The sequence below is a fragment of the Sinocyclocheilus anshuiensis genome, unplaced genomic scaffold, assembly GCF_001515605.1.
Source record: "Sinocyclocheilus anshuiensis isolate Anshui unplaced genomic scaffold, SAMN03320099.WGS_v1.1 scaffold894, whole genome shotgun sequence".
NCBI classification, from domain to species: domain Eukaryota; kingdom Metazoa; phylum Chordata; class Actinopteri; order Cypriniformes; family Cyprinidae; genus Sinocyclocheilus; species Sinocyclocheilus anshuiensis.
The window spans coordinates 650,287-661,029 of NW_015536505.1; the positions used below are offsets into that span (position 1 = coordinate 650,287).

Genomic DNA, 10,743 nt, shown 5'->3' on the forward strand with positions numbered 1-10,743 from the left:
TCATTTCAGCATGTGTTCGTGTTTGTGTGTGCTGTCTGCGTCACTCATAGCACGTGCCTATATCGTGCACTATATCGAACATTTTTTATATCGTCATTGAAGAAGGTGTACCGTCGATAAATATTGATACCGTTTTATCGCCAAGGCCTAAGTAACCAAAAGTGTGAATGAGTCATTGTATGTATGTATGTATGTATGTATTAAAGCAGTTCTCCTGCATTTGTCCTGTAGGGGAAGCTAAAGCTAACGCTCCTTGTGTTATCTTCATTGATGAGCTGGATAGTGTTGGAGGAAAGAGGATTGAGTCCCCTATGCACCCCTATTCTAGACAGACAATCAATCAGCTTCTAGCAGAGATGGATGGGTGAGCTGTGCTACTCAAAGTGACTCCATTGCAACTTTTGACTGCACTCGTTTGAGTGAAAGGTTTGTAAGTTTCTTTCACTAACTTTCGGTGTTTAACATATGTAGGTTCAAGCCAAATGAAGGTGTCATCATAATTGGAGCAACAAACTTCGCTGAAGCTTTGGATAAGTACGTAGATTGCATTTCAAATATCTAAAGACAAAAGCCTGCTTGTTTGACAGTTATTTTTTTTTATATAATGTTGCTGATTGGTAAGAAAATCTGAATCTTGTTCCCCAGTGCTCTGATCCGGCCAGGCCGTTTTGATATGCAGGTCACTGTCCCCATACCAGATGTGAAGGGCCGCACTGAAATCCTCAAGTGGTACCTTAAAAAAATTAAAGTCGACTCTGGTAAGTGGTCTGTTAAAGATTAATTTTCAAATGTACCTATTAGATTCTGAACTATTAATGTTGAAAGGTAAAAAAGTAATAGTACAGCAAGTAAAGTAATTGTTCTTAAGGATTATTGTATTTTCTGGTCATTAGCTGTGGAGGCAGAGATCATTGCTAGAGGAACGGTGGGGTTCTCTGGAGCCGATCTGGAGAATCTTGTTAATCAGTCCGCACTAAAGGCAGCTGTGGATGGTAAAGACATGGTGACCATGAAGGAGTTGGAGTTTGCGAAGGACAAAATACTGATGGGTAGGTACCTGTAACTTATTCTGCATGCTGAAATAAACTTTGCTGCTCATATTAGACAATAAAACCTCTACATTTTCATAGTGATGCACCAAAAATAACTTTTTGGCAGAAACACCGAACTAAAAATAAAGTTTTAAATTTGGGCAACTGGGTAACTGAGCTCTGTATGTGGTTCAGGGTGTCGTGTACTCGATAAATGAAACCAGTCATAGTAAAGCTGTTCGGTTGTCCATTCTGACATGTTTACTTGTTGCAGCTTATTCACATCGTGTGTATGAAATGTGACCCTAGACCACAAAACCAGTCTTAAGTCGCTGGGTTATATTTGTAGCAATAGCCAAAAATACATTGTATGGGTCAAAATTATTGATTTTTCTTTTATGCCAAAAATCATTAGGATATTAAGTAAAGATCATGTTCCGTGAATATATTTTGTACATTTCCTACTGTAAATATATTAAAACTTAATTTTTGATTAGTAATATGCATTGCTAAGAACTTCATTTGGACAACTTAAAAGGCGATTTTCTCAATATTTAGATTTTTTTGCACCCTCAGATTCCAGATTTTCAAATAGTAAAATCTATGTATCTCGGCCAAATATTATCCTATCTTAACAAATCATACATCAATGGAAAGCTTGTTTATTGAGCTTTCAGATAATGTGATAATGTGACTGGTTTTGTGGTCCAGGGTCACAAATAGATGCTGACACAGTGTGCGCCATCAGAAAAGTGCAAATGTTTGGCCCTCCTAACCATTTCGGCTGAAACTGAATTTATTTTTATTTTTTTTTGCTGTTTCGATTGAATATTTTCAATTGCTGAATTGTTGGTGCATCACTTGTTTTCCATTCACTTTCCCCCTCTGCAGGGCCAGAACGCAGGAGTGCAGAGATTGACAAGAAGAATAAAGAGATCACAGCGTACCACGAGTCAGGCCATGCTATTATTGCATACTACACCAAAGATGCCATGCCCATAAATAAAGCCACTATTATGCCGAGAGGCCCAACTTTGGGTCATGTGAGTACATTTTAATTGATTATGAGAATCTCTATTTTGAAAGGGCTCATCTCTTCAGTTTGGGTTGAAATTGTAAAGTCAGGTTTAGAATATTTTAGAGAGATGAGCTGCTTGTTTATTTTTCAAGTGAGAGACAGTCAGCCTTAATAGTGCCAGTATTTTTGTTGTCTTCTCTGTTAGGTGTCCATGCTCCCAGAGAATGACCGCTGGAGTGAAACTCGTGCTCAACTTCTGGCCCAGATGGACGTCAGCATGGGCGGCCGAGTGGCTGAAGAGCTCATCTTTGGCAGTGAGAATATCACCACTGGTATGTTGCGGTACTGTTTGCTCTGGTGTTGCAGTGTCATTCAAATCGTTTGTGTATTGTGTAAGATGAAAGACTATATGATTATATTATAAGAATGACTTGGCTGTAAGTATGAATGTTTATTGTACATCACATTTTTCAAATACGTGAGAGGACACTGCATGAATTAGTAAATGTAACAAAATTATGCTAATCGCTTATTTCTGTTTTTCATCTGTGTAATGTTTTGTTATATTCACATAGGAGCATCAAGTGATTTTGACAGCGCTACAAAAATAGCCAAAATGATGGTGACCAGATTTGGCATGAGTGAAAAGGTTCGTCATATTTAGCAAATTGTCTTTGCGCACTGAATATACATGTGTATATATGGATATTATTGTCAGACTTTATTTACTTTTCTGTTTAAAGAGTTGGTTGTATTCAAACTTATTGAATATCAAATATCATGAACCCTTATTGTCATGCATAAAGACCTGTTTATGTTGTGTAAGGAAAAATATTAAATGGGAAATGTTATGAAACAACTTGCATGTTATTTACTAATTTTGTCACTGTACTAAACTATTTCACATGTCGCTTGAGTTTCCATGACAGTTAGGATTCAGTAGAAAGCAAGGCAGCTTGCCAGGTTTTAAAAAATAGTTTTATATAATTTTTTTTTTCATTGACTCTTTGATTTTTGTGTCATTCTTTTTTTGTTATTAGTTGGGTGTGATGACATATGCTGACCTCACCAAGCAGAGCCCAGAAACTCAGGCAGCCATTGAACATGAAGTCAGGATACTTCTGAGGGTAAACTTTGTTCTGATCTAATTCTATCCTCAAATCAGTACTACAACATTGCATTTTTAAGCACTCAACAGCCTGCACTTTTCTTAACATTTCTTAATACCAGCTACCAATTTGTCCAGTTTTTGGCTCACATATTTCTTTGAATGCTCCTAGGATTCCTACGAGCGTGCTAAAGTCCTCCTGAAGTCTCGTGCTAAGGAGCACAAAAATCTTGCTGAGGCTTTACTGCGGTATGAGACATTGGATGCCAAAGAGATCCAGCTGGTCTTAGAGGGAAAGACATTAGAAAGCAGATGAGGGCTCACCAGGGACTTCAGGCAGCAGGGAAAGGACAATGAAACTCTAAAAGACATGAATGTACATATGCAACCAAGAGCTTGGTAGGCCGACACTCCCCATTGGTAAAGATGTATTTTTTCCTGAGCCAGATCTCTAAAATTAGTTTCAGTTTTACATGCTTGGGATTTTCTTCCAAATAAATTATATGAGAATTCAACTCATTTAGTATCTATTTAAGTGTTTTTCTGTACCATTGACTTTAGGGTGCTGCCTTATTTGAAGTGGAGCAGAAGACAATTTTGAATAAATCATTAAGCTGTAAGCACCAGTCCAGTTTACTATAAAGTTAGGAACAAATTGCTGTTCATTGTTTCTGACACCGTTGTCTGAGCCAGGCTGAGCATATGTTTCATGGTGACCTTTGAGAAATGTATGGGAATATATTTTTCACTGAGGGAATATATCGAAGCACTTTGGTACTGGGACATTTATGTTTGTTTGTGTGATGCATATCATAATATCGGCTTGTGAACAATGCTGCTTCAAAAAGTTTTAGTCACAGCAAGTCAATACATCAGAACCCAAGTATGTTGTTAGATAAACTTTGACAAGAAATTCCAAGTGGATCAGTGATCAGTGAACTCCTGTAGTGTGAGCTCTATTTCTGCACTTTCATTAATCATTAAACAAAAGAGAGACTAAATGTAATATTCATTCAAATTTTATATTTGATATTCATTTCTCTAGTTCCAGTGGCTAAACTGGGTTTATTCAGCGTTATTCTACACATTATTTATTCATGTACAGTAGCTCTACATTTATGAGTTTACCTTGCCTCCATGTATGTTTGCCTTTTACCCAAGCTCGTTTTAGTTGTGTATATACAGTATAGATTTATAATCGATAAAATTCAAAATGAGGGTATTGTATGTAAGTGTATTAGATTGATTTTAGTCTGAGTTCTGCCTGGTTTGTCATTTAAAATTATTTTTCTTTTGATGCTGTTACACACAAATGGGAGTTGAACTGAATAAAGGAAACATAACTCTGCATAATTGTTGTTTTCATGTACTGTGACAACTTCTGCATTGCAAGAACATATTACACAACCAAACAAGTCTAAACTAAAAAAGTTGGTGCCATGATGTAGGATATTGCTAAGGAGCGGTTCTTAGCATGTTGATATGTGGTTGCTAGGGTGTTCTAAATGGTTGCTTACTGGCCCAAATGAAAAGTATGAGGATTTTCACCCAGTGAAGTCTCTTTGCTTTAAAAAGTAATTAGATTTCTTCTAGGAGCCAGAGTTAAAATGACACCGTTTTCATTTTTTGATGGAGCTAGACATCAATTACTCGCTTATGACATTTTCAAGACTTTCGTTCATTTTTGAAACACAAATCGAGATGTTTTTAATGAAATCCAAGATTTCTGTCCCTCCATTTAAAGTCCATTCACCCGACGTTTTGACAGTTTAACAGGTTCATTAATAGATTGTAAAAAAAAAACACTTTAAACAGAATTAGTTTAGGCTTTTATTCACATATTAACACTGACAAAAGCACATATATAATCACATCAAAATATGCTAAACAGACTTTCAGTGGAGGAACAGAAATCACTTGGGTTTTATTAAAAATGTTAACATTTCAATATGACAATCTACAGGTTACATGTTACTGTAATCATATTACAGTTACTTGCTATGAATTACAACTCCATTACTTTTTTTGCACAATTCTGGGATAATATTTATGTGGAAAACATTTAAAACGCATGCTTGAAAATCTGCGTTGACTATAGTTTAAACATGCTTGTAAGTGCTTTAAAAGCAACTACAAGAAATTGTCTTTTTTTTCTCTTTTTCAATAGAATGTTAATTTTACAAGGCGGACATTTGAAGAAAAAGCAGAAGTTGGATTTTTGAATTCAGTGCTGCCATAATTTGTGGCAAAATCCAAAGAAAGTTAGAAATACTGGAATAAAAGCAATGCCATGAAGCAGCCCAAAAGTAATGACTAGGACCACAATGGTGGAGAACGTTCTGAATATGTAGCTGCTGGAAGCTGATAGCACAACCACACCCACAATTGTAGACAGAGCCCCTTGAAGTATGGGGTAACCCAGGTGTGCCATGGCCTCCACAACTCTTTCATTCACATCGGGCTTAGAACTGGACACAAATGTGTAGGAGATATGAGCAGAAAAGTCCACAGAAAAGCCGATGCTAATGACCAGGTTTATCATTGAGATTGAATCAAGACTAATGTCTAGCAGTGCCATGAAGCCGGTGACTCCCAAAATGACTGAAGCGATGGCAAAGGCCACCCACAAGGCACAAAGAGGATTTGGAATCAGCACAAGGGAGATGACCAGCATTACTAGGGTTGCCACAATGACGGTCTGAAGAGTGATATGCCCTATTACTGTATATTGATCATGATATATAAACGCTGGATGGTAGATCAACAGTGGACATGGGCAGCTCTCTGCTGTCTTCCGTAGTGAGTTCAACACGCTCTTTTCTGTTGAATTCTGAACAACTGTCTGAAGAAACAGACGTGAAGCAGTTATGTCGTTATTGGATATGTTGACATCCTGTCTGAGCATTGGTTGGTGGTCCAGGAACTGATAAAGATGTGTTTTAAATTGACCTTCTGAGCTGATGTTATTACTGTGTTCCTCTGCATACTTTTCAAAGGAATGAAGCCAAGATGTTGACAAGTTGTTGACAAACTTCAACTCCTGAAACCGTACAATACACGACTCGAGTTGATTGCGTTTGCTCTCCTCCCAATATGGAAATGTGCCGTTGATGGCTAACATTACATTTGGACCATAATAATCAAAGTATGTCTTTTCAGCTTTGTAGTATTGGACGATGTACGATTTATCAAGTGCTAGGTTCTTGAGATCAATGCCTTCCTTAAGTTGCAAGCAGCCATAAACACTAACAGCAATGTATGTTCCGTAAATAAAAATTACTAATGCTTTACTCCAAACAGTTGTCAAAAATGGTCCATAATACTTCCTGAAGAACAGTGTCATTGGGTGCTCTTCCTCGGTTCCTGTGTTATGGTCGTAAGATCCTCCAACACAGCACAGAGTATACACTTTAGACCGTCCTGGTGGGACCTCTTCTGGGACCTTCATGCAAGTTAACCAGTGTCTGTTCGCCCCCTCCCTTCTGCCATTCAGAGCCAGACAAGCTCCAAAGAAAGTGATGTTATAGAAGTAGCAGAACAAGACAGCCGTGCCTGCGTACAGACAGAATGACTGAACAGAGCCGAAAGGGTTGCCGTAGCTGAGGTAGAAGGCTAGCACGTCAGTCAGGGTGGTGATAGTAATGGAAACGGCTGCCTCCCTGTAGGTATCAGCCATGCGTTTAGGCACTGTGTCTTGAATGTTGGTCCGTTGCCAGCTGGAGATCATGATAAACATGTCATCGATACCGATTCCTAAAAAAAAACAGTTTTACATCTTGAAATTAAAACGTGTCAGTTCTGTAGAATTTGCAATGCATTTGCATTTATGCCTTTTGACCCTTTTATCCAATGCGACTTACAGCATGTGGGGTAAGATGTGCCACCCCCTAGCACCTTTTTTTTAAATCACATGGCCATATTTAGAAAGAACCCATCATAAATAAAGCTGTATGTCCTATATAGCATTGAAAATCTGACCATGTCTCAAAATATATATCATGCATATTGGTCAGTTTTACATGTATAAAACCGTGTAAATTCTTAAATTAAGCATTTTTCTGCCCAAAAAGTCTTCTAATAGTGAGCTTTGCTTCAAAATGTTAAAAATTGTTTCAGTGCATTTAAATACTCTAAATATTATTTTTGGGCTATATTATAAAATATAGATGATTTGCAGCAAGACTTTAGAATGGAAATGTGTATTACTAAATAGTTATTCAGGTAACACTAGTTTGGGGACCAATGTATTTCTGCTGCACCTGTAACCTGGAAATCAGATTTGCAACCTTGCTGTTACTACCACCATCCTGTACCAACTGTAGGGTTGATTAAGTTCAAAACAGTAAACATAATAAAAATGATCTAAGACACAGTATCTTACCAAGAATAAGGAATGGAGAAGATGCCACAGTAATAACAAATGGCACCTTTATGAGTAACAGCAACCCAAAGCTGGACAGCACAGCTTGTGCAGTGGAGAAAACTCCAAGAGAAGCCACCCATGCTTTATTCCTCACATTATCAAACCTGATGAGAGAAATGAAATAATGCATACATATTTGCAATTATTATCAGATTTGCAATCTGAAAGATTTTTTTTTAGTTCATGATCAGTATTTCACAAACCTCAGGCAAGATATTATTGAAAATGAGATGGCAAGAAAATAAGTAATTGCAAAAAGTTCAGTGACAGATAGGGTACTCTTCTCAAACTCCTGTTGTCTTGACATGGATGTGAAATAGGATACCTGAGAAAAATAATTATCATTAAAACTTTTCATTTAGTCACATACTTAAGATTGATTAGACTAAGAATCACGGTATGAGATACAGAAACCCCCCTAAATACAAAATTAATGTATGAATGCCCAAACCATTTGGCATTTATTATAAACATTTCACAAAATGTTTGCAAATGGCACTTGATTGTATACATATGATGCAATGCCTTAAGTGTGGCTGAAGTTTCTACCTTTTGAAGCCACTATATATGCAAAGGGTTAAGCACTTTCATAACGTGCAAAAATATTTAGCAACATTAATGTGCTCCGTAATTTATAAAAATTGACAAGAGTGATAATGTTATTATGATTGAGTTCATGACTATGTCATTTTAGATTTTCCAAATTAATCTTTCATGTAGCATTCTTAGTAGTTCTTAAATTTACTGGGCATGTTTATATGTAATTTAATAGAAGATTCAAAACAGGGAAACATTTACACATTTTTAACACAATGGTCATACAGTTGAGATCAAAAGTTTACGGTACATACTTCCAGAATCTGCTAAATGTTCATTATTTTACCAAAATAAGAGGGATCAAACAAAATGCATGTTATTTTTTTATTTAGTACTGACCTGAATAGGATATTGCACATAAGTGACGTTTACATATAGTCCACAAGAGAAAATAATAGTTGAATTTATAAAAATTACCCCGTTCAAAGGTTTACATACGCTTGATTCTTAATACTGTTTTGTTACCTGGATGATCCACACTGTAAAAAATTATTGTGATTTAACAGTAAAAGACTGTAAAAATGCTACAGTAAAAACCTGTTAACAGTAAGTTTCCATACTATATTCGGTGAATAAATGTAATTACATTTAATGTAATTTTACAGTAAAATACTACTTAAAAATACGGTTTTTGGAAGTGAAAAAGTAATTGTATAATTTACAGTGACAAACCGTAAACTGACACTCCCAGAATTCCCTGCATGACACCTAAAATGTTGCTACCATATTTTTTACGGTGAAGTTCTGGCAACCACTAATTTGTTTCATTAGTCCCTCGTTTGTCCTGAACAGTTAAACTGCCTGCTGTTCTTCAGAAAAATCCGTCAAGTCCAACAAATTCTTTGGTTTTTCAGCATCTTTGTGTATTTGAACCCTTTCCAGCAATGACTGTATGATTTTGAGATCCATCTTTTCACACTGAGGACAACTGAGGGACTCGTATGCAACTATTACAGAAGATTCAAGTTCTGCAAGGTGTATATGTAAACGTTTGACCTCAACTGTACATACACAGATTCAAATGTTCAAACCAATATTGACTACAAAGATACTTACTTCTGATACAGAGGTCGTTACATTAGAGAGCAAGTCTACCAATTCTTGAAGCCAGGCATCTTCCAGTGAAGTATTGCTCTCTTGCAGATAATAAAAAAGTCTCATTGCTTTGGCACTTCGAACAACTCCATTGTGATCCACCTCCACCTTACTAATGATATTTCCCATGTGGACACAGTTGAATTCGGAATGACAGTACTCAGGATACGTTATTTTGACCAAATGAATGTTGCTGGCATTGTAATTTAGAACATCAAGCATTAGGTTAGAGTTGCATGTCCCGTTCACAGTTGCGCAAATATCCGAAAACACAAATTGCTGTGCGTCATTCGTTGCGGTGATTCCTCTAACTTCTCCATCTATGCGGAGGATTTCCTCTAGTGCGGCAACACTGAGTATGTTTGTCTGACAAGAAAATATCAAAGATGCAAAAACCCCATCAGTGTTCAATCGTACAATTGAAAATTGTGAGTCCATTTGTGGAAAGGTTTCTCGAAAGAAACGCCTCTCCACTTTAGCGCGGCCGTTTTTCGGTGTAAACTGCTCCACTATGTCGTTTGATTTCAGGTCGTTCAAAAAGTAAAATCCTCCTCCGAGAACTGCGGACACAGCCAGCGGTAAAGTGACAAACCACCACGGGTGAAGCCCTACGAATTTACCGACACTTTCAAAACAAAGCCGGATGGGCTTTTCAATGCAGTCTGTGATGCAGGACACCATGACTACTGCAGAGATGTGCGCTGATTTGTACACCTGGCGGAGAGATGTGCGGATTATATATGCCTCATTTGAATATGTAACACCTCATTTTCTTACTGTAGCCTAAGTATTGTAAGTGTATTTGCATACCCTCTCCTTTTGAGCGTGCATAATTGTGCTTGTATATATTATATTTACCCAAAAATGTAGCCTAAATAAATAGGCTATACTTGATGTTACATATGATGTTTCCAGATCCTTTCAGAATTAATTGCCTTAATCCAGTGGGATTTTTGCACGCAATTTGTACGACCTCAGCATAATTCACACAAAGATCTGATCTCAACACCATCAATCCATCTGAGACAAAAGTTTCAAAATTCTGTTAAACGGGAATATTATTCATGCATTTTATTCTCGAATATAAAATGATGAGAGAAATAATCACTGGATAATGAAACAGTGGTGGGAAATATTAACTGGAATGATAACCCATAACATAATGAAAATATAATTTGCAAATGGACATGTGGGGAATGTCTTTTATGGAAATTTGCAAGTGATGTCAAAAAGACAAAGAATATAAAAAAGCAGTCATGTCTCTCCAGAGGTCTTACAATATGCACGTGCTGGCACAAAGGATCTCTGTAGACTTTGTCTTTTGTTATCTTGGTAACTATTTCCATTAGGGTTGCCTCTCAAACCTATAATCAAAAGGTTGTTTTGAAACTATTTTCTGAAGCAGTGATCCAGGTACCTCCTGTAGATGTGGAGCAATTAGCTCCCAGTGAAACAATGGACCTCTGAAGTC

At 37.0% G+C, this 10,743-nt stretch overlaps 2 protein-coding genes across 3 annotated transcripts in view; one reads left to right on the forward strand and one right to left on the reverse strand.

The window, feature by feature from the left end:
* The window catches only part of LOC107691224 (ATP-dependent zinc metalloprotease YME1L1), a 13,255-nt gene extending 8,756 nt beyond the window's left edge, over positions 1-4,499 (forward strand). For both annotated transcript variants that reach the window (XM_016489731.1, XM_016489740.1), the window contains exons 10-18: positions 232-364; positions 472-534; positions 646-758; positions 894-1,049; positions 1,923-2,074; positions 2,255-2,381; positions 2,625-2,698; positions 3,090-3,176; positions 3,330-4,499. In XM_016489731.1, the coding sequence (XP_016345217.1) occupies positions 232-364; positions 472-534; positions 646-758; positions 894-1,049; positions 1,923-2,074; positions 2,255-2,381; positions 2,625-2,698; positions 3,090-3,176; positions 3,330-3,473 (1,049 nt within the window). In that variant the 3' untranslated portion in view covers positions 3,474-4,499. The remainder of the gene's footprint in view (positions 1-231; positions 365-471; positions 535-645; positions 759-893; positions 1,050-1,922; positions 2,075-2,254; positions 2,382-2,624; positions 2,699-3,089; positions 3,177-3,329) is intronic.
* Positions 4,500-5,202: 703 nt separating this feature from the next.
* ptchd3b (patched domain containing 3b) lies at positions 5,203-10,047 on the reverse strand. The gene is made up of 4 exons (XM_016489829.1): positions 9,234-10,047; positions 7,784-7,905; positions 7,539-7,684; positions 5,203-6,910 (listed from the first exon to the last, which is right to left on the reverse strand). Exons 1-4 carry the CDS (start codon positions 9,951-9,953, stop codon positions 5,382-5,384), a joined length of 2,517 nt encoding a protein of 838 aa, XP_016345315.1. The 5' UTR covers positions 9,954-10,047; the 3' UTR covers positions 5,203-5,381.
* Positions 10,048-10,743: the final 696 nt, after the last annotated feature.